Raw genomic sequence first — 24,589 nt, 5'->3', positions numbered from 1 at the left:
AACTTGTAACAAAGACAGCCACCTTGTTTGGGCAGGGTGTAATAGTTTATGTGGTTTGATATTTACAAAACATTGACCCTCTTATTATAAAAACTGCCGCAAGTAGTGGTTTAAACCCGACTGAAGACGTCTTGGTTTGTTACGGTACTTACGATAGTCTTGACATCCTTATTACAAAACGTAGACTAAGAGAAGACTGTTTAGTACTTCGATTTGTCTGTGTGTGTGTGTGGTTCAAATAATATCCACAGATTATAAGCAACAAATATTTAAATCATTCGCTCAATCGTTCCGAATTCTATGCGCCGTTCCTTTTTACATTATTTTGTTAAGGACTGATTTTTCAATCGCCAGATAACTTCTATCTGAGGAATATTTTTAACGTTTTGACAGCTTTTGTATGGAAAATATGTCAAACCGCCATATTTATTCCTCAGATAGAAGTTAACTGATGATTGAAAAATCAGCCCTAAGTCTATTTTGATGAAAAATAAATAACTATGATAATAAAAAAAATATCTCTGCAGTTGAAAATATTACTTTTTATTATTTAAAGGTAATTTTATATTTCTAGTATCTTTTAACAATATACATGATCCAATTATTCTCTTTTAAACAACTATCGAGTTTGCGCGTATAACGGAACGTCAGCGCGCGTATCCGAGTTGTTTTGTTTTTAGGTTAGAAATAATTTGGATTATTTTCATCCCGATTTAAATGATTAAATAAGACGCTGTGCATCTAATTAGAACCTCTTCAAAATTAAGGCCCATAGCACACGACGTTTTTTAAATGCGCTGATAACGCGCGTTTCAGGAACGCGCTTCTTCGGCGCTGTAAACGCTAATTGTTGCGTTTGCATTGATAATAGAAACGCGCGCATGAAGCGCGTATACGCGCATTTGAAGCGGTACAAACGCGCGTACAAAGGAGCGGAGTAGGGCAGAGGGGGTGGGGGTCCACCACTGCGCCCGCGCCTCAGTTGCAATAATGGTTTATTGTGTGCTGCGCGTGTATCTCGTTTAAAATGGAACCCTTCGACACCGACCGCTTTATAACAGAAATAAACAATCGTCCAGCTACATGGAATTCACTACTGCCCGAATATTCAAACAAAGTGTTAAAAAGAAATGCTTGGGATGAATTGTGCCAAATTTTTTATAACAATTTTAATGAAAAAACCAGTAAGGAAAAAAACCTGGCAGGTAAGATTTCTTATATTTATTTAAAAATAATTTATTATAGTTTATAGTGCGACGGTACATAGAACAGTAAAACAGTAGAACATGTAATTAGGTAGGTACCAGTGGCGTAGCCTCCATACAACACGATTCCCATCGGCTTCCCTTGGCAGATTCTAATAGGTATATGTATTTTTTTTATATTTACAACAATAGCTTCACTGAGCCCTAGTCTTACAAAAATCTATTCGACTAATCTACGTAATTATCGCAAACAATATAATTACATTACACCAGGGTGACCATTTGTGGCAGGTTCCTGCCATTTTGTACAGATTAATTAAGGACAAAAAAACCCTGGCAGTTGGCAGAATTTATTTAATTAATTTACTGAGAGTCTCAGTAAATTAATTATATAAATTATTAATCTATGCCAGGCTTTTTTTGTCCTTAATTAATCTGTCAAAATGGCAGGAACCTGCCACAAACGGTCACCTTGCATTACACTTTCACAAAATATTCTTCAATAAGCTGAATACAAAATACGCAATGTATTTGAATCGCGCAAACGCACACGTATATTATTTTACGCGTGCCGATTTTACTCGCTCATATTTATGGGAATTCAAATGTTTGAAATGTATGCGATTCACGCATACATACACATTACTACCACATGCAAACACTGTCGATAATATGAGCCGGGTAAAGCCGATCTGTGATAGCTTACAATCTTTATTATAAGAATATTATTTCGTTTCATTTGTCCGTTGCAATATAATGTTGTAAGTTAAATTTGACCCACTTGTCGGTTTCCAATTAAGCTGAAATTTTGCATAAATGTGTAAATCGCATGACAGTGGAATATTATGATGATGTATGACGTAGAACTGATCTGATGATAGAGGTGGAAGGTGGCCATAGGAACTCAGTAATAAAGCGATGTACTTCCATCGAGTTTGGACTCGTTTCATTTGTCTTGATGAGTATTTTGTATTCAGACAGTTTCCAAGGTCTCATGATGGAGCTGGAGGGTGGCCATGGGATCTCTGTAATAAAGCAACGTAATTCCGTCGAGTTTGGGCTCGTTTCATTTGTCTTGATGAGTACTTTGTCTTCAGACAGTTTCCAGGGTCTGACGATGGAGCTGGAAGTCGGCTATAGGATCTTCGTAATAAAACAAAGTAATTCCATCAAGTTTGGGCTCGTTTGATTCGTCTTGATGAGAACTTTTATGTAAGTAATTTAATGACGTCTTGTTTATTGACGCGGTAAACTTTTTGTGCTGGCTTTACTTTTCTTTTTTCACCCTACGCTACTGGTAGGTACCCTAAATTTTAGAATCTTGCCATGGTACTGCACCTTCATCACTAATAAAATAATCAGCGTACATATTTCGTATCATAGTTCCGCTTAATTGTCCCTGTGACCGTCTTGCACCAATCGAAATCAAACTTGCATCTTCAGGAGGATCTTCTAAACCAACTATACTCAAAGAATTATGAAAATTATAACCGTCACGTTCACGTATGAAATTATGCAGTACACAACAGGCTTTCACAATAGCCACACTGAAGTCCACGCTAACGTTCAGTGGCCGATTAAAGATTTTAAATTTGTTGCTTAATATACCAAATGTACATTCAATGTATCGTCTGGCACGTGTCAAGCGGTAATTATATATTCTTTTCTCTCGTGGCAAGATTTTTCCAGCGTAAGGTCTCTGTAAATGTTGAGATAATGCAAAGCCTTCATCTCCAACAAACGTAAATGGTATTGGCACTCCATTATTAGATATTGGTCTCGCATTTGGTATATTATAATTTCCTTGCCTTATCTTTTTGGTCCATTCACTACATTCATTTATTGTTGAGTCTGCAGCCTTTCCATAGCATCCGACATCTATATCGATAAATCTGTAATTTGCGTCACATATTGCAAGCAATACGATGGAAAAATATTTTTTATAATTAAAATACTCTGATCCACTATGTTGAGGTTTTATAACTCTGATATGTTTCCCATCGATAGCCCCAAGTAGATTGGGAAAATTTGCGTATTTCATAAATCCTTCAGCAGTTTTAGATGTGATTCCTCGGTTGGTTCTGGCATACAGATGTTTTTTAATTTATCCCATATTATTTTCACTGTTTCACGGACTATGATGCCTGCCGTCGTTTGTCCACACTTAAAGTCATAGTGAATATCTGAGAAATAGCAACCCGTAGCTAAATACCTGAAAAGAATAACATTTTAAAGCTTCTCTTGTTATCGTAAATTTTACATATTTAATTAAAATTAACCTACAACTACTTATTTCAAATGAATTAAAATTAACCTAATAAATAACTAAACTATTTACATTATTATTGTTTTCAGTCATTGAACTTCAAAGAAAATGGAAGAGCATTAAGGACGCTTATAAAAGAGACAAGGCGAAGAACAATAACTGTTCCAGTGGATCTGGAGCTAAACCTAGAAGACCCTACATATATTCCAATTTGCTAACTTTTTAGACCCGCTTTACGAAATAAGATCTCCAAGTCAAAATGATGATGCAGCACTGGGAATAACCAAGACTGTGATTTTCAAAACCACATTCACCAAAGAAGTCTAAAAGACTCCAAAACATGAAGACCCACAAGACAAATTGTATGAAGCACTGACAGCAAATCTCAAACAGTCTAAGGAAGCGAATAATACAATTTTATCTGAAAATCCCGACATACTGTTCTTAATTTCGTTAGCTAAAGATTTTTCTGCTATCAAAGAGGAATTTAAGTTAGAGGCCAAAGCTGATATGATAAATTTAATTCGTAAATATAAAAATATGGGACACTCATCGAGAATATTGAATGAAAATAGATACCAAGGTGCATTTCAATATGAACATCAGTATGGATACCAGTCTGGATATCAGTCTGAATCTGGATATCAGTCTGAATTTCAACCACAATATCCAAGTAATCAATCAGCGCCAAGAAACGAATCTGTCAGTTCACTTCAAAATTTAGATAGCAATGAATCGGTTACAAATGACTCCGATATCATATCTGACATGTATGATGATATTGAATAAATCTTTTCTCTTATTCATAATCTAAGTGCACTTATAACATTTTACGATTGATTTAAAATGTAACAGAACAATAAATAAATAAATAAATACTAGTTGTTTTCTTACCTCAATGTGATGAGCAAACGTTCTTCTGCCGATATACATGATCTCATTGCTGTATTTTGACGAGTTAACTCAGGTTTTAGAATCAAAAGAAGTTCTTGGAATGACGAATATGACATTCGATAACAATTATAAAATTTCTTCCATCTTCTATGTATTACCAATTTTTTAAAAGTTGTATGATAATGACCACTCAATCTTTTTTCACTCGTAAATGGATCTATCCAATAAATTCGCTTTTTTTTACGTTTTTTACTTTTTAAAAGAAGTACTAAAGCCAAAGTAAGCAGTGTTGTCTCAACCGACGCCATTGTACAACTGAAGAAGAGGAGTCTCTGATCAAAACGCAAAAGGTACGAGCGACTACAGCGCGTCTTACCGCTGTACCTGCGCGTATACGCGCAGAAGAGGCAGGTTTTATAATCGCCCCGTGTGCTTAAGTTACAAGGTTGCGATCCAATCTCGTTTGAATCGTGTATACGCGCGTTCTCTGCGCGTCGTCAGCGCGTTTAAAAAACGCCGTGTGCTATGGGCCTAAGTGCACAATAACTTACACACAGAATATCGTGTGCATTAAATTACCAAAAGAAAATGAAACATTTGAAACAACATAAAAGTAGAAAATTATATTTTATTCCGATGTCTAAGTATTTATACAGTCAAATGCACTGATACATGTTGGACACTGTTCTTCATCACACAATCTTGTTCCCTTTCTCATCTAGGCATTTTTGTACATTTTAGCAAGCTTCCAGTCTTTTACAAACATTGCATATTACTGGCAGAGATACGGCGTGCAAAACGCCAAAATAGTCTTGAATCTGTAAATAAACAATAGACTGTATGATAATCTGATATATTTTCGGAGTTTCATCAAAATCTATGTGGTAGTTTATGTGTGGAACATAAACAAACATCCATAATAAAAACTTTGACTCGTATACAATTAATTAGGATGTTTTGGCAACCTACTTGCACTGTAAAGGCTACTTACTTTATGGCGAGCCCAGTTGAGCATCATAGGATCATCCTGGATTATCATCATGCATTCAATTGACTATTATTTCGAAAAACGTAAATCGATATTTATATCGAAAATTGTCGTCAGGTAATTTGAAGAGATTTTGTCGATGACGCATTCTGTTGGGTCCCCGGACACTCTCAATAGTATTCTAACACATCCAAGTATTCCAAATCACACATATTCATATCCACTTTCGTTTTTTTTCATCACAAAACAAATAACCTCAAAAGTAAATAATGTCGGAATTTGACGTTTGTCGACTAAGTACTGCAGTTAAACTAGGGGGCTCGATGGTTTATCTTTTGTACTACAGATAGTAATAGGACTTGCGATAAACTGCGTTTTGTAATAACGTTTTTTCAAGGTCGTACTTAAAGGTGGATTAAAGGTAGTACAAAAGCCGATACTTATTTGATACCGCGTTTTATAATAAGAGGGTGAAACTCTTTGTAGTCTCCAATACGTTTTGGACTATTCTGTATATAGTTGTAAACATCACGAGCAAAGACCTCTACACCTCGTGGTAATTTTTTGCAAGCACATGAGGCACAAAGATGAAAAGAGTGACATATACATTTTATTAGAAACAGATTCGGAATATCTTTTGCAAACAATTTTGACAAGGAATGATGTTGTCCAAACATGGAATTGGTTCCGTCAGCTGCAAATCCAACCATATTTTCCTTGTATGGAATATTCTTCTCTTCAAAATGTTTTGTACAAGCATTATATAAAGCTGTAGCCGTACCATCAACAACTGGTATTATACATAGAAAACTATCTTCAACATGAAAATCAACTGCAGTTCTTACAATAAGTGCCAAATGTTTAATTGATGATCTGTCTGTGCTCTCATCAACTATTAGTGAAAACTTATTTTTTTGTAATATTTCAATTAATTGGTTTTCTGCTACTTTACCAGTAACATTTGTAACAATAGCATGTGCCTTTGTTCTTCCAAAAGTTAATTCTGATGCAAGCTTTGAATCTTGGGCAACTGATTGTATAAGATCCTTTAGATCATCTGCTAAGCTAAATGGTAGATTGTGCTCTGCTAGGAAACATGCCATCTTTATTTCTCCAGACTTAATTTTATCTGTGAATGACTTTGATGCAGACCCAGGCACCATTGAAGTAATAGTAGGTTGAAGTACTGCACCTGAAATTATCATGAATTTATCATGTGTAAATGCTGGTGTATGTCAGAATGGCGTGTGTATGAGTATAAAATTTCTTACCAAACGATTCTGACATCAGGTTGGCGACTCACTTATCATTGTAAATAACTCCGATTTTAAAGAGGTAGATTGAATTTATTTACAGGTACTAACTAGTACATTAAAGGTATATTTATAATATAATTACTGAATCTATTTTTATACTCATACACCCGCCATTCTGACGTACACAAATGGTGGCTGTAAAATAATAATCTGAAACTGAAACCATAACCCTTCACATCTGATGATTAAATAAACTTACATTCAGAATATTTACATTACCTAATTCTTTCTTACACTTTATTAGAAAAGCAAGTAAATAATTTAAAACCAAAACAAAATACCACACCAGTAAAGTAAGTAGACTTAGACCACCCACACCAACCTTTAATATTATTCTTATGTTTAATAGATTCCGCATGCTTTTTCAAAACTCTTTTACCTCCGCCACATTTCAAGTCACACTTACAGACATTACAATTACAATAGTAATCTCCTTTGTTGCTTTTTTTAATCCAACTGGAATAATTTTTGTCTTTTTCTCATAATTGTAAGTATTTTTGTTCATAATGCAGCTTTCTTTTTTTAGTAGGAGTAACATTCTGCTCTTCCTCACTGTCACTGCTTATTTCCATAATTGAATCCAATTAAATTGAGCGGGAAGTTGAAAAATAATATTTTTTTAGGTTATGAAGATTCACTTTGACACTTTGACGGTCACGTCACATTTCATTTTTTTTTTAATTTATGGCTCCTCCGTTTCAAATGAATGGCGCGACGTGTTGAGTGGCGAGGCGAGGGGTGTGCGTTAGTATGAAACGGAACGTTTATTATTTTTTTTTTGCGAAAGTAAAGGTAATTATGCCCATTCAGTCTATTTTGCAAATTTGAACAATTTTGATAGAAAATACGTAGATTCTGGGACTAAAGTTCGTAGGTTCGCAAGAAAGGTTTAAAGTACGTAGATCTACGTAAAAAGACGTAGAGTTGGTACCACTGCGTAGAACGCGACCGCGCCGCGCGCCGCCGTGCGGGCAAGCGCCGAAATAATTTTCAAATACGCGGACGCGGTTGGCCCGTTTGGAAATGCCGCGCTGAGGCCCCACAGATTATTTAATAATTAAATGAATCAATGCAGCGGTAACAAAATAAATCAAAACACTGTCTCTTTATAATAGTATCTTAATACTAATAATCATTTTACGAAAAATCTTACACTCTAAAACATCTTATTTTAGATTATTATATTATTTCGACGGGCGGGCCGTCCCATCATCAACACGCAGCAAAGGCAAACGCAATCCAGGAAATGTCCGAAGATACCATAGTTGTGTCCATGGATATGCAAAGCGTGCTTCTATGTCCAAAGCTTCTGGTATCAGAGCAGTATTATAAAATGAAGCTAGCACTTCACAATTATACATTTTATGTATAAAATACTAAAGACGTGTATTTATATGTCTGGCATGAAGGTGAAGGAGGAGTAACGGCAAATAATATAACAAGTTGCATTGTAAACTTTATCGAACAATATTGCAACAATAAAAAGAAAGTTATCCTGATTTCTGATAGATGTGCATTTCAAAATAAAAATAAGGTTTTATGCAGTGCCTTAGCAAAGGACGATGGGCGTTTTGGTACCCTGTCCAACAGTGTTGATTCTAGTACCATTACGTAGGTCTTGGCAAGGCAAAAAATGTTTACTATGACGACTAGTCCCAAATCCTTGTCCATTTCGCGTGACATCGACTAATAGACTGTGTAATGTTCAAAAGTCATCAACGTAGATGTAGTTCTTAAATCCAACTGTATTGAATAAAAACTGGTATAGTAACAAAAAAACAGGAATTTGGCCTTCTTAGAATGCTTGCCTGCTGACTGCTTTAAAAAAAAGACCTAGCAAACCTTTGCAGTTCACGCAGATCTAGCTTATGTATTTGATGAAAGTCTTTCAGTATCTACAATCAAATAGTTGAAAAGTCAGGAGACGATGTTTACATAGTACATACTACGACTCAATCTTGCTCCTCAAGAGGTACTGAGATAATGATGAATTTCTTCTTAAAAAAAGATGAATAGAAATGTTTTGAACTTTTGTCAAATCAGATGACGATTGTGTTTCCGTAGTATGACTCCATAGACTATTACAACCTTTAGATTATAACAGAGTGTATCTCAAACAATGTAAGATGTCTATTAACTGAGTTTAAAATTGTTACACTGACAACATATGCCTCTTAATGAATTTGCATATATGGATGACATACTTGTTGCTATGTCGATTCAATTTTTATCATTACTCGGATCGGACAGCTAATTGAGGCAAGCCCCATAGTTTTTATTATTCTTCACGTAAATACCTTTCTAATGATATATCATACGTTACTGTTGGAGCGGGTACCAAATCCCATACAAAGTGCCCATTGTCCTTTAAGCGCTATAAGAGAGTTCACCATTGAGCAGATTATTCTAGAAAAAGGCCATACGATGATGGAGGTAGACAGTGTCCATTCCACATTAGAGAAAAATGCAAAGCGATAATTTTCTCTCCTACCGATTACGTGTCAAGGATGAGAGACTGTAGGCCTTCTCAGCCCTACATTACCAACTACCTTTTTTTTTTTAGCGACGTAAAATCATCAAATGACCCCTCCCGCTGTGGGTTAGCAGCGGTGAGGGAGTGTCAGACTCTTACTGACTAAAATCGTCGTGTTCCGTCATAGGCCTTTTATGTACCAGGGCCGCGGTATCTCTTTCGAACAACCCGCAGCCCATTATCAACTACCTTGACTAGAATTTCTTCAAAAATTATGAAGAAGTACCTACAATAAGACCAGGCAGAAGGGCTGGAGATGCGACTGTCAATGATATTAAAGGTCTTCTTTACATCAATGGTGAAGTGCAATATAAACTTCGCCATTCAGATGAATTGGAAGCTTTGCCACAAGGAAGACTAAACACTAGAGAGCCTAGAGCTCCTGCAATATTATATAACAGCCCCATTAAGATAGATGGAACTAAATTTAACCATCTCCAGAGTCTGAAGCAATATATGCATCAAGACTATCATGTTTTTTATGATAATTTGAGTCTTAATTTACTTTGTAGGACTTTTTTTCTATCTTTTTTAATTAAGTATGTACTTCAAGCTACCTAATTAACTTAGTTCAATTGATCTCATTGATTTTTAAGTTTCATTTTTGAAAATATGCTACTGCGCATGTATGTTCATTGTTACTTTTATATTTCGTGTCGTTAGTACATAATAATTAATATTTCCTAAATAAATATTGTGATTCTCTTACAAAGTGGTGTTGTTGTTTCATTTAATAGCTATGTGAGGCAAAATAGCTTGTACCGAGTAGGCAATTATGATGACCTTTATTTTTCGCTTTGTGCTCTACTGACACTTAAAAACGCTATTTGTAGGTAGGTATAAGGGTTTTTTATTTTTCCTAGCTTTAATATAATATATTAAACAGCGAAAGAAAATCTAAATTATGTAAATATGCTATTACTATTGCCATACAAAATATGTTGTAATAACTTTAACACATCTAAAGATAATTAGATTTTTGTTTCTCTAGAAAAGTAGATTAAAAACACATAGCGATTTTTGCACGCGCAGCGATGAAATATAATTAAAATACAATTCTTATAAGTTCACCATAACTCACAACACAAATTATTGTTAGTCTTAATTTTTATTAGTTTCCATTAATTCACAATACAAATTATCGATAGTCTTAAAAGTAAATAACTTTTTATTTAAAAAATCACGGAATTTTTTCTGGAAATATTGTATTGCGCAGTTTTGATGCTCGTTGACGTAAATTGCATGATGTAGTTATGTTAAGTTATGAATTCCAGTGAATTGAGCAATTTTAGTTGCCTTATAAGCGCACCTTTAGCACAGTACTTAGTGAGTGTTATAATGTGTACTGCGAGAGCAAAAATAATATTATTATCAGCCAAGGCCGACCGATTTTAAATATCGAGATTTTAGGGCACAGTGGCTCAGCGCTTATTGATACCGCCGCCCGAGGCAGTATCGCGGGTTCGTATATGCCTTACTTTTACGATTGGGTAATACATTTAATGAGGGTTTTCTAAAATGGCAATCCACGAGGTGGCAGCACCGAGTCGTCAGGTCCAATAACTGTCAAAGTGCTTATCTTTACTATGAATAGTGAACGATTTTAGTGTTTTTTTTATTTTATAATTAAAGCACTGCATTATTGTTTTACTATTGCGGTTGAGTAAATAAAAAAAACTAAATCATATTGTGTTAACAAATTTTTCAACAAGCTTTTCCTTAGTACCAGTGACTTTTGCACCTTCTCTCTTAGCTCAATTTTTAGTTCGGAAACCTTATTCTGACCGTAGTCCATAATAAAATCAATAACACTTCTAATATAACAGAATTTCAATAAACAATAAGTTCGGCACCTACAATTCCATACTATTTGACAGCTGTTTGGACCAGACGCATACGTGGCGCCACCCGGTGGCAGAAAAAATTTCAAAAACCCTCATTAAAAAACCATGTCGGTGAAACTGGCTGATGGTAGTATTAGAAACAGTACCGCTTTGTTTACAAGTGTGAATGTAAAATGTATGTCACTGTGTATACCCATTGAATTTATTGTGTTCCATCAGGGAATGCCTGTAATAACGAAACCCTTTTGGGAATAGATTTTATTAGGCAGTCTAAGATTGTTGAAAATTTTAGTCATATGACGTGGTTCACAGCTGATCGGCTTCAGGTCATTCACCCCCTGCTCACAGAGATTTCACGCGAGGCGGTGGAATGTGCTTCGGTCAACCCGCTGGGGGAGGACGAGGGCACATTATTGACCTTGGATCAGCGTTCTGACCTTAAAAATTTATTGCGTGAGTATTCCGATATTTTTGATCAAGTGTATTAATATTTTGGAAATTCACTATTTACAAGTCTCCCTGCATTATGAGTAGATTACTATTAGAACTTTAAATGATTTGTATGAAAGATACCCAAAATAAACGTTTTTCTTCTCCAAAACTAATAAATATCTATTTCGAAAATCTGTTCTCGCACCTAAACAAACTAAATAATTATATTAATTAATTAATTATAATAAAAAATACATTTTCAGTTTGCCATCGGATTTAGAGTTGAGGAAAAAAATGGTTTGAGGTGATACCTGGAAACTTACGTAAAAGTTCTGTGATTTGCACACTTCATTTCAAACCTGAAGATTATCGAACAGAGGCTCGGAAAAGGTTAAAACTTGGAGTGATTCCTTCTATCTTTCCAAAGGTAATATTAAATTACCTACTTAAATAAATAACATTGTATCCTCATAAATAAGTTACAATTAATCAAACATCAACTGCTAGTATTCATTATTTTTATGTAATTTCATTGCAGATTATTTCCGAAGCTAAAAAAATTATATGTTAAGCGTTATACGCCTGGCTACTCCTGAAAACGAAGAACCTGGATGTTCTAAAAGTCCTCCATGTAAGAAGATAAATTTGATATTACTACACAGACATCAACATTACCTGCTACACCAAGGAAAATAAAATTGAAGCGTGAGGTGAAAAATCTAAAGCAGAAAATCAAAAGAAGAGAGGTGAAGATTAATAATTTAATGTCACCTTTTAGCAATCTCTTCATAATTTATGAAGAGGTACAATCTGTTGTAACAAACTGTTTCCCAAATATTCATCAGCAACTGAACAAAAACAAATCAAACAAAGGCACAAAATTTAGTGATGACCTAAAATCTTTTGCTTTGACGTTATATTTTTATTCGGCAAGGGCATATCGCTATTTGAGATGAATTTTGTTAGCATTCCCCATCCTTCTACTCCTAGAAGACTTTTAGCTTCGCATAATTGTAATGTGGGATTCATTTAGGTTTTGAATTACCTAAAAGGTGCTGCAAAAGAAAACATCAACCTGCAGAATGTTGCAGTAATTTTTGATGCATTGCCAATCAGATCTGAAATAAAGTATGATCAAAAAAGTGATAAATATTGGGGTTATGTGGATTATGGTGGCATATTAGTCAGCGATTCGGAGATTTTGGCAACGGAAGTGTTGATTTTTCAAATTGTGTCATTTACTACAAAATACGCATTTTAAACATCCTGAAAAAGATTGTAATGTGCACTGTCTATTGGACTCTATGCGGTGGGCATATGATTAAACTTTCGCGAAATGTGTTTGCCGAAACAAAAATGAGTTCTGAAGAAATTAATTTTGAATTTGTTAAGAAATTACATAATCTCCAGGATCAAGAAGGTTTAAAGATAGCCAATAAGTTGTCTAGTACCCATGTTTATTTTCATGGTAAAAAAATGAATGTTAGGGTGAAGCCAAACGAGCGTAATTTTATGAGTTGTGAGTCGCGAAATTTCTGTCGCGTAATTTCTGCTGCATTCGGTTTCATACAAAAATGCAGTTTTTACCACACGACGACGCAAAATGAGTTGTCTGCCGACTCACGCGCATAAACTCGACCGAATTTCTGTCGGGGCGAGGGAGGGGTGCTGCGGAGAGCGGTCAGCGGGGCCAGTTCGTTACGGGATGTGTAGGAGTCGACACGTTTCTCGCTCGCAAAAATGTTCGACACGGAAAAATTGATTGTTGAAGTAGAACAACGGCCATGTCTATGGAATTTGTCAGAAAAGTCATATAGTGACAAGTTTTTGAAACAGAAAGCATGGCAAGAGGTTGCTGAGAATTGTTTTGAAGAATGGAACAATTTGAACAACGAAGACAAAGAAATGAAAAGTGAGTATTTTTTACCATATTTTTATTAACATGAAAATATTATTGATATATTGTAACAACTTGCTTATACCCACATTTCGTGCAAATAAACGATGATTTATGATTTATATTATATCATCTATATCGGCCGTATCTATATGCTTTATTCTATATTAAGATTATATTAAGATCAGAATACAGAATTGATTCGATTTTGCCAGGGTAACGCTCCTACTTCACTAACGAAGTAATTTTAAAAAAAATCTCTGGTGGCTATAGCAAAACTCGACAACCCTCTTCCATTTGAAATTTGTTGAACACATTGTAAAGGACACTTCAGGAACTCATCGTCAAAGTTAGCTCCAACTCTCCTTCGCACGAAATTGTGCAAAACACATGTAGCTTTAACTATATCAATGGCAAAGTCAGGGTTAACTTGCATTGAAGAGTGGAATACCCTCCATTTATTTGTTAATATGCCAAAAGCACATTCTACACATCGTCGTGCTCTACTAAGACGATAATTAAAAATACGTTTGTTTCTGTCTAGGTTTCTGTTAGGATATGGGCGCATCATATTTCTGTGTAAACCAAACGCCTCATCTCCAACAAAAACAAAAGGTTGGGGTTCGTTTGTATAACTGGGCAAATTTTTGTCTTCCGGTAAATTTAAATCATTTCTGAAAAACTTTTGACCTAATGTAGACTTTCTGAATATAGAGTTATCCGATTCTTTTCCATAATCACCAACATTGATCGTTGTAAAACAACAGTTTGCATCTGCCACAGCCATTAACACGATAGAGAAGTATTTCTTATAATTATAATAATTCGAACCACTGTGTGAAGGTGATTTTATTCTGACGTGTTTACCATCTATTGCCCCAACGCAATTTGGAAAATTAGTTTTCTTATAAAAAAGCTCGGAGTTCGAATTCCAAATAGATTCATTTGGTTCTGGCATTTCATTAGGCTGAAGTACATTCCATATTTGTATACAGGTATGTTTGACGATATCATACGCAGTAGAACGCCCAATCAAGAAGTCTTCACTTATTGTATTTAAATCAATACCTTTGGCAAGATACCTGAAACAAAATGTAAAAATAATTAATTGAACACAATTTAAAAAACTTAAGTTAAATTTTATTAGGTACATAAATCAATAATATAATCATCCTATTAAAATTTAAATCTTTTGCTTTCAGTACAATTTCTGCTAAAAATGGAAAGCCGTAAGAGATTACTACATGCGTGAAAAAAAAAAGAAAACGATGAAAGAAGTGGTAGCGCAGCAAAGAAGAAGAAAGTTTGCCCGTATTTTGATTTATTGCAGTTTCTAAAAGTTACCAAACTGTCAAGGAACTCATTTTCAAATGTAACTTCTCCTGAAAACACTGATAACGATGACAGTAATATAACTGGCAACAATGACGATGAAGATCTTGATGAACAATTCAGATCCACAGAAGCGGACTCACCACTGTATCAACCGTCTACTAGCCAGCCAGCGTCAATGCAAACACCTGTGTACCAAAACCAGCCGTCGACGTCAAAGCAGACAGTGTCATCGCAACCATCTGTATCCGGAACCAAAAATAAAAAACAAACACTGACACTGTTTCAAGAATCTCTTCTCAAAAAGTTGAATAATGATGATAAGGATCCTAATCGATATTTTTTATTATCTTTTTTGCCGGAGATGTCCAAAATGACAGAGAAACAGAATTTCGAATTTCGCATGGAAGTTATGAAAGCATTAAATAAAGTCAAGTATCAAATTCCAGAACAGCACACACAATCAAACTGGCCTCATTTTTCATCACCCTTTTCCGATTCCCACAGCAACAGCAGTAATCAATACTACCCGACACCAGTAAATAGAGGATACACAACACAGGCCAATGAATATCACTCCAATGAAACAAATGAATATGATGAAACATAGAACACTGTGCAGCTTGTTTGTTAATCTTTATACTTAAGTAAAATAATAATTAAAATACTTTAAAACTTACTTGAGTGTTATTATTAATCTTTCCTCTGGGCTGATGGCTAGTCTCATATTTGTGTCCGATTTAGTAATAAAAGGTTTTATGTGATGTAATAATTCTTGAAAAACATGTAATGGCATATGGTAGTAGTTTTTAAACATATCTGGATTTGCACATACACGTTCATATAATATATGGAACTGTCCACATATCAGCCTCTCACTATTGAGTGGGTTTACCCAGCTTCTTTTTCTGGTATCATCTTCTGAATAAGTATCTTCTGAATATGCTTCATAAATACACAATATTTTCAATGGATCCATCGCACTTGACAACACAAACACCCTGTACCAACGCTCGGTAGTAACTGAATAAATTACGTCCGTCTGGCAGCTTAACAGAAATTCAGTTGAACGTAAAATAAGTTACCGAAAATACGCGACTCACAACTCATAAAATTACGCTCGTTTGGCTTCAGCCTTAGGGATTGTTCACACCAAACGTATTGTCCGCCGCTGACTGTGAGTATACTCACTGTCGGCCCCAGTGTGAACGTCGACTCAATCTGCAGTACGCGTACTCACCAAGCCGACAATAGGCCATAGCGTACGATGCGCTACATGTGTGAACAAAAAAATAGGCTCTTGTAGGTTCACACTAGATGCGTACGCTGAGCGGCTGACTATTCTACACATAAAAGAGCTCAGAATTTAAAGTTGCTCGTAGTATTTTATAAACGATAAAACTAGCGTAATTTATTTTTTTCAAATCAGACGTTTTACTGATATTTGAATTAAATGATGCGCATTCAGATAGTTGCCATTTGCGAAGCTCTAGAGGAAGACGAAAATAATAAAAAGAAGAGATTGTGGGTACATTCCTTAAATTTGAAGAGATGTTTTCTTGGTCAATTTCATACTTTATATTTCGAATATAGACTTTATCCAAATGAGTTCAAGAAATATTTTCGTATGACAGTAAAACATTCGATGAGTTTAGTATCTTTAATACGTTTAAGTTTATATAAAAGGGACACTAATTATCGACGTGCTGAACCGAGGCGCGGCGGTGCGTACGCGGCGGAGCGGCGCTATTCGGCAACTGCGTCCGCGTAGCCAATCCGCGTCCGCCGTGCATAGTCGCGTAGTAAAATAATCGGCCACTGAGAGTCAGCTACAACAGACGACGTAACAGCGTATAGTCAGTTCGGTGTGAACGACAATTTCAATATATATGGAAAAGCAATAAACTGCGTAACGCGCGCTCACAGTCAGCGGCCGACAATACGTTTGGTCTGAACGATGCCTTAGGCTTGCCACCGAAGTATTGAGTTCTTCAGTGGCAGATTCAATTGATTTTTTGAGATGCAGCGGTAATTTAAACGTTGCAGGTAGTGAGGTGACAGTTGAATATATCAAAATAATAGATCGGATATTTGATTTGTTTAATTGCTAACTACCTTTTGGTAAAGGATTTAAATCTCCGATGCGTATACAGAATATGGATGTGTGGATGAATATTTTGAACGAGACAAGGGAATATCTTTGCAAACATAAAGTTGACGGTTGTCCAATGTTGCAGCATCGTCGTACGACACCGTGTCTCGGTTTAATCGACACATTTAGTTTTCTCAACTTGCATTAGATTTGCTTCAAAAAGGGATATTGAAATATTTCCTTACATACAAATGTTCTCAAGACCATCTAGAAATGTTCTTTTCTTGTTTGAGGGCTGCTGGCGGGCATAATGATACCCCGAGTGCTTTGCAAGTCAAGTATAGCTTAAGAAAACTACTGTTCCGTAACAGCGTCACTCCTAGTGTGAAAGATTCTCTATTGAAAACTGACAGGAATAAAATAATGATTTTAATTCAACAGCAGTTTTTCGATAAATTAGAGTCCATGATTGTTCCGCCAGATCCAGTGAATTCTTTCAATTGTGAAAACAGACATGAAATTATTCTTTTAAAATACATTGCTAACAAATATCTCACATTGAGACTGACAACTTTTGGCAAAGATCAAACATTGAAGGCCATAGGCGCATCTCGCGCTACTTTACGCCATAAATTGCACAAAACAATTTTGTTCAGTAATGTGTAATTTTAAAATGTCTACATAAATAATAAATATACCATTTACTATAATAATCGTGTTTTATTTAAGTCTAGCTAACCTATTAAATTGCCGTTTTCCATAGAAAATTTTAAAATTTATTATTGTAGATTCTCAAGTCCCAAAGTTCAATAAAGGGTACATGTATCTGCCATGGAATTAATAAGTACTACGTACAACTGGAAGGGATTCTTATGTTTAATATTAATATATTTAATTTCAATAATCAATGTTAACCTAGTTAACTGGCTAATTTGCCTTACCTATCTACGCCATTTATTATTATTAAATTTATTCGTAGGCATTGAAACATCTTTAAATGTCCCATGTATACAGATTAGAATGGTTACACTAGTTAGAAAGAGACAAACCAAGATTTATGACCTCTCACTCGGCGCGCGCTTTGTCGCACAGTAGGCTTTCCAGTTGTACGTAGTACTTATTAATTCCATGGCATCTGCAAAGTTTTTCAAGATTTAAGACATAATCCCGCACTCATTTGCCCTCATTTAAAACCAGTGTTGAAACAAATTAAATTTTATTACCCCAGATTTACATATTTTAAGCGATGGACCTACACCCAATACCGGAACAAAATATCTTCTAAATGATAGTGAACTATCTTGGTACAGTTTCTGGTGCTGAAACAATTACGTGGAATTTTTCTGAAAGAAGTCACGGGAAAGGCGCACTTGCTGGCGTTGGCGGCTCCCTCAAAAGAACCTGTAACAAAACTGTTGCAAATGGAAGAAACATAATTGATCTCGATACTTTCACTGACTGCTCGAAAGTCAATTGCAAAGGCATTATGGTTATTTCTATTGATGATTCACATGTGCCTGAGATACAAAATATCCCTTTTAAACCGAGTGTGCACATTTATGGACATATAGGGCCTTACTACGGAGCACCGGTTTGGGCAGATTCTCTGAGGAGTGCCCAAAGCTAATGGCGCGAGCAGATGCAGGAGGATGTCCTTTCCGAGTGGAAGGAGAGACTGGCGGCGCCTACTGGTGATCATTGCACTGCGGCGGCAAAAGGGCCAATTCTGGAAGAGTGGGTGGGAAGAAGGTCCGGAGTGCTGTCCTTCCGCATCACACAAATTCTGACAAACCATGGGTGCTTCGGCTACTACCTGCATAAAGTGGCTAGACGGGAACCTAGCCCCGTGTGCCACCAGTGCGGTAGTAGCCCAGATACAGCTCAGCACACCATTGAGCTGTGTCCCGCCTGGGACGAGCAGCGCAATGCGTTGGCGGCATATACTGGGCAGGATTTCTCGCTGCCGAATTTGGTGAGGGTGATGATCGGCAGCGAGGCCAGCTGGAAAGCCGTAGATACCTTCTGTGAACAAGTTATATCGCAGAAGGAGGCGGCGGAGCGGTTCCGTGAGGCAGACGCTCTTGCGGACCCAATTCGTCGCCGGAAGGTGGGCAGGCGTCGGACGCGTTACGCCGGCCAGATGCCGCCCCAGCAGCAGCCAGTGGGTAGCAGACCGGGGAACTCCTGCTACCTGCATTGCACGAGCTACTGCTGAGATGGATCGCCAGTAGATGGAGGCGACCAGCCACTGCCGAGAGGTCACGAAAGTCGTCTTCGGTCCTCGTGGCCCCTCTCTAAAAGGCAGAAGACGGCACAAAAGCTGAGGTTTTTAGTGCGTGCAAGCCCCACATAACCTCATCGTCACCCCGTGGCGGTGTGTGTATGCGTCAGGCATTTTCCTCAGCTGAAACAAAAAAAAAGGCCAGCAGCTATTCCAATGGTATTAGAAAAGAAACTAGCAGAATGCCTAAGAACACTTGAAAAATGGGGTTGGGCATTATCAAGAGACGAGGTGCTTGATGTGACCCAAGATTTTATAAAAAAAAAAATAACATAAAAACCCCATTCAAGGACTGCAGGCCGAGACCGGACTGGTTCATTGCTTTTCGAAAACGTCATAATCTATCCATAAAAAAGCCTCAATGACAGACCCATTTGTCATCCACGAATAATTTCCTGACATCTGCAACTAATTAAGTACCTACCACAGAAGTAGACACCTCGAATGAAGCGTCTCGGCTTCCTCCTCCATAAAAAACTACGCTTGCGTGACGTCATCGCAGCCGCGCGATGTTCGCAATATATGGGCGCGCGGTAAGCTGGCACACGAGCGGCTTCTAGCCAATGTACAAGAGCGAGTGAACGTGAAAGAACGCGTCAAGAGAATCTGTCTACCGCGCGATTGACAGCGCTTAGAGTCAAACAAATCACACAAATTCACTCTCATTGTTCTTATTTTGTTTTAGAATATAATATACAATTTGTTCGTTGTATTAATTGAATTTATTAGTGTGTGTATCATTTGGAAATAACATAGTTCGTGTGTGTATTGTGTAATGAAAATAGAGAGACCTACGTTGAAATGAGTTATTTTGGTAAGAAGACAGTTTGCATCAGGTTTCTTTTTAGTGTATCTACTTTTAAAACTCGCATTGATCGCATTAAACGGTTTTCTGACAGATTATTTACCACTATTTTCTGCGTCAGGACCGCCGTCACAAATCACCGATCCTCTCGAAATAGATATAGAGAGTTGCTACCTTATTGCTACTAGCTACCATTAGTTGCTACCCATTGCTACCCTCGTGGTTTTGAACATATTCAGCATCCTAAGGTGACGACAGCCATTCTGATATCAGGATGGCTGATATTAAAAAAAATAGTTTTTGCGCCTAACAAAAATAGATGGTGGAAATGTTGGTAACCTGGGCAGACATTTGAAAACCAAACATCCCACAGTGCCCCAAGTTCCTGAAAGGGAGCCATCGCAGCCGTTACTTACCTCAGAGGCCCCACAGGAGACAAATACATCGACATCACGAGCGACTGATTCAGTCACTTCCAGTGCCACTGGGGCTGGACCTTCCATCGCTGGATTACCTCCCTCAGTGCGTACTCAGCCATCCATCAGGGAATATGCACACAGCATGAAATCCGTGCCTACTCGTCGTGCGGAACTTTATGACGAACAGATTGTGCGCATGATTGCGAAGAGTTGTTATCCTTTTAGTTTAGTGGAGGATGAAGAGTTTAAAAAATTTATATATATGAAGCTTAAAATGGAAAATGCGAACGCAGTTTGCCTTACAACTGACGGCTGGACTTCTGATAATAACGACAGCTTTATAGCAGTCACGGGCCATTATTTAATATCTATGGCAGATGAAACTAAATTACACTCACTTGGTTGAGTTGAATATAGTGACAGGCACACTAGCCAAAATCTCTCCGAATTCTTAAAAAGCATCAAGAGAGAATAGATATTTGCCGAGACATGTATACTAGTCAAAACAAAATAAGGGCCACTTGATTATTTTGAAGTCTCACTCAATTTTATAATTTTAAAGCGATCCTAAGTGGCTAATTCTTTTTTGTGGTGTTCACTACAGTGTTAACAAACACTAATGCGACAATACCACTTGCATCTTTTTTTTAAGTGGGTAGAATGTGTTAGTTTTGTTTAACCACTTGAATTTACCCTATTTTAAGACTTTATTTTTTAACTTTTGAGTCAGTTCAACTTTGGATTGCTTCGTGATTAGACAAACTTTGCTAAGTTTAAGCGTGAATTAACATTTTGAGAGAACAATGCCGAGGATTCGAAGACATATGGACCTGCAGACCACAACTAGAGCCATCACATTGATTCAGGAGGGCCATTCTCAGCGTTCTGTAGCTCTGCAGCTAGGTTTTTCACGACGTGCGATCCAGAATGCTTGGAATCGATTTCAAGAGACTGGGAGTGTCACCAGGAGACGAGGATCAGGCAGGATTCGAGCAACCACATCACAGGAAGATCGTTATATACGCCTGACTGCCCGCAGAGAGCGATTCGTTACCGCTCGCTCCTTACAAAACCGCTTGCGGCAGACGACGGGTACCCGCGTTAGTGACCAAACGATCAGAAATCGGTTGCATGAAGATCAACAATTCTCTAGGAGGCGCGTAGTACGCATTCCATTGACAAGTGCGCATCGTGCAAACCGATTATCATTCGCAAGGCAGTACCAGCAATGGGACATGAGTGATTGGAGCACGGTATTATTCACAGACGAGTCCAAAGTGAAATTTTTCAGTGATGATCGTCGTATTAGGGTTTGGAGACGAGAAGGTGAGCGATTTTCAGATGCTTGCATCCATGAAAGTGACAGATTTGGGGGTCCTAATGTAATGGTGTGGGGGGGAATTTCACTTTCTGGTAGAACAGAGCTTGTAATTCTCAATGAAGGCACAGTAACGGCTCAGCGATACATTGAGCAGGTCATAAGACCCTATGTGGTGCCATTCGCACAAAGAATTGGTGCGGAATTCAAATTAATGCACGATAATGCCCGCGCAGGCTCATACAGCTAGAGCCACCAGGGAAGCTCTAGACCAGTGGTTCTTAACCGGTGGTCCGCGGACCACTGGTCGTCCCTGGAGGCATCCCAAGTGGTCCGCGAAGCCATCCCAAAATATGTGACGTGAGATAATGAGGCGAGTCGAAACAAACAACGCAACATGCGCGCGGCACGAGTCCGACGGCGAAACGCGGTGCACGAGGGCGGGGTGGCGGGCGGGGTGGCGGGCGGTTCCTTGATTTAGCGGCGCGGGTTGCCGATCGTCACTTGTAACGACGACGTCGTAATGAGCGGTAAGGATTCATAACGTGGCCTTGAGCGATTGAGGATTACCTACTGAGTTCTTGGTAAAATATTTAAAGTTCGACAGTAAAAAGCGAATATCCTTAATCGCTCAAGGCCTTAGGTATAAGGATATACCTAATTATTTCGTAAGTAACCAAAATAAATATTATTTGCGAGTAGTCAGAGCGCAGCCGAGGCGGTCTAGGATCGTCGTCATTTGGTAGAAATCTAAAGCTGTTTTTAACCCCCGACGCAAAAACGACGGGGTGTTATAAGTTTGACGTGTCTGTGTGTGTGTGTGTGTGTGTGTGTGTGTGTGTGTGTATGTGGCATCGTAGCTCCCAAACGGATGATCCGATTGTAATGCGATTTTTTTTGTTTAAAAGGTATGTCAGTCGGGAGTGTTCTTAGCTATGTTTGGTGGAAATCGGTTCAGGTCTTGAAGGTCATCAGCTCGTTTGCTAGATGTGATAGGAATGTTACACGCTGAGTTTACTTGCAAGTATATGTGGGATCTGAAATTTGAAACACTAATGTCTTTTGGAACCACTGAGCTGGTCTGCTGTTAGGGCACGAAGATAGGAGACGTAACTCTGAACTGCCTTTTAGTAAACCCATCGAGTTTGGGCTCGTTGAATTTGTCTTGACGAGTTCTCTTCATGTTTCTGATTGACGAGAACCTGATGCTGGAAATGGGATGTGGCGTATGAAACCCTGGAATGCCGGAATGAAACGGATAAACCGATTTATATTTTTTCTGAAAATCTAGAATGTCCAAAGGTTAATCTTTATTGTTTCTCAATCTGTGCAATTGTCCCCGAGCCAGTTTGTCATGAGGATTGTTAAACAGCTTCCTTTGGCCGAGATCGCATATAGCGACCCCATCTTAAGATAAAATAAATTAAATGAAAGAAGGAAAAATTAAGGAGCTCCTTTAAAAAGCATGAAATAAAATTAAATTATAAATTAAAAAAAAACCCCGACGCAAAAAAGTACGCAATAATTATGACAAAAGGTTAAAAACGCTAAACCCTATAAAAAGCAAAAAATAACTTTTAACACTATGTAAACTAAATTTTGACGTGTCGGGGGGCCGCTTTTTACCTTCATAAATACTTACATAAATCAAATGATACCTACCTAATTACAACATTCGTTAAAAAAAAACACGTAGGTATCTAAAGTAATGAATTAGAGCGGCCCCCCGACACGACCAAATTTAGTTTACGTAGTGTTAAAAGTTATTTTTTGCTTTTTATAGGGTTTAGCGTTTTTAACCTTTTGTCATAATTATTGCGTACTTTTTTGGGTCGGGGGTTTTTTTAAATTTATAATTTAATTTTATTTTCACCATTTTAACACCCGATAAACATATTTGGGCTCATTTGATACCTATGTATTGAGCCGTAGATACCTACCTACTTTAACCGTCTTTCCCACAGCTGGCCATAGATCATACAAGTAAAAGCTTGTCAAAACAATACAATTTTATCTTTTATATGTCCATATTATCACTAAAACCAGGCCTCTGTCACTCGACTTACTTGCGCGCGATAAATGCCTACCGCTCGGTGGGCCGCCGCCGGCCCCACGTGACTCAGGCGCGACTCAGGGCGCACAACAGTCCCACGCGCCGCGCGCGTTACAAATTTTTATTTCGTGGCCAGTTATGTGATGTTTTTATTTATTAGGTTTTTAAAGCTATCTAACTAACAAACTGATGGACAATTTTGATTTGTGTTGGTTTGTATGTGACTATTGTAAGGAAATATTTATGGGTATTTAGAAACATTTTAATGTACTTATCTAGTAATGCATTTTTTCTTTATAAATTAATACTTACTTTATGATTTTTACAACAGAAATCGTTACGTTTATAAATTAATACGAACACTGTACCTATTGTGAGTTTTGTAGCTCAAAACATATCTCGAGTGTAAGTAGGTTGCTACTTACACTCGAAATACATGGCAGTCTCCACTTCGACCAATCAGAGCGGAGTATTTAGTCTAGGATCGGCTTCGTTACAAAGTGAAACTGCTCGTGGTATTTTTAAGATTTTATTAGGATAATCTTAGTGAATTAAGTAAAATGTGTGTTTATTTTAAACTATGGGCCATCCTGTAACACCTTGTCTACCCAGACAGTCAAGGAAAAAAATAGACTGTAAACATCAAGAAACGGGCAAGGTGCGTATTAAGTGCTTACACAATTTTGGTACTTGAATATTGTTTTAAACTTTTATTGGTAATGACTTTTGATTTATTTAGAAAAAAAAAAAATTAAATAAAACAACGTAATTTTTATTTGATTACTTCTAAAAAAGAAATGAATGTTGTTAGGAGTAAAACATTAATTCTGGGCGTCAACGTTCTTCTTTAGTTTGAACTGTACAGTGATGTTCGAGACATTATTGAGTAACGACTTAAAACACCTACTTTTTTT

The 24,589-nt window shown here is 37.2% G+C and overlaps 1 protein-coding gene and 2 long non-coding RNA genes across 4 annotated transcripts; 1 reads left to right on the top strand and 2 right to left on the bottom strand.

Annotated features, from left to right (window-relative positions):
* Positions 1–2,516: 2,516 nt before the first annotated feature.
* LOC126054543 (uncharacterized) lies at positions 2,517–5,819 on the bottom strand. Its single transcript, XR_010277726.1, has 3 exons — positions 5,357–5,819; positions 4,366–5,183; positions 2,517–3,417 (listed from the first exon to the last, which is right to left on the bottom strand). It is a non-coding gene; the product is annotated as an uncharacterized LOC126054543 (long non-coding RNA).
* A 10-nt stretch (positions 5,820–5,829) lies between these two features.
* On the bottom strand, positions 5,830–8,000 carry LOC110373540 (uncharacterized; the record flags this gene model as incomplete). The annotated part of the gene is made up of 2 exons (XM_021330841.3): positions 6,992–8,000; positions 5,830–6,545 (listed from the first exon to the last, which is right to left on the bottom strand). A coding segment is annotated over exon 2 (687 nt), but the record flags the coding sequence as incomplete, so codon positions are not given.
* Positions 8,001–10,643: 2,643 nt separating this feature from the next.
* Positions 10,644–17,512, top strand: LOC135118710 (uncharacterized). 2 transcript variants are annotated; one of them, XR_010277728.1, is made up of 4 exons: positions 10,644–11,499; positions 11,742–11,905; positions 12,017–12,224; positions 16,754–17,512. It is a non-coding gene; the product is annotated as an uncharacterized LOC135118710 (long non-coding RNA). The 2 variants fall into 2 exon arrangements; XR_010277727.1 differs by lacking the exon at positions 16,754–17,512 and having other exon boundaries at positions 12,017–12,247.
* Positions 17,513–24,589: the final 7,077 nt, after the last annotated feature.

Source organism: Helicoverpa armigera, chromosome 25, assembly GCF_030705265.1.
Source record: "Helicoverpa armigera isolate CAAS_96S chromosome 25, ASM3070526v1, whole genome shotgun sequence".
Lineage (NCBI taxonomy): Eukaryota > Metazoa > Arthropoda > Insecta > Lepidoptera > Noctuidae > Helicoverpa > Helicoverpa armigera.
The sequence above is the reverse complement of the archived record's forward strand: the minus strand, read 5'-3'. Positions and strand labels throughout refer to the sequence as shown.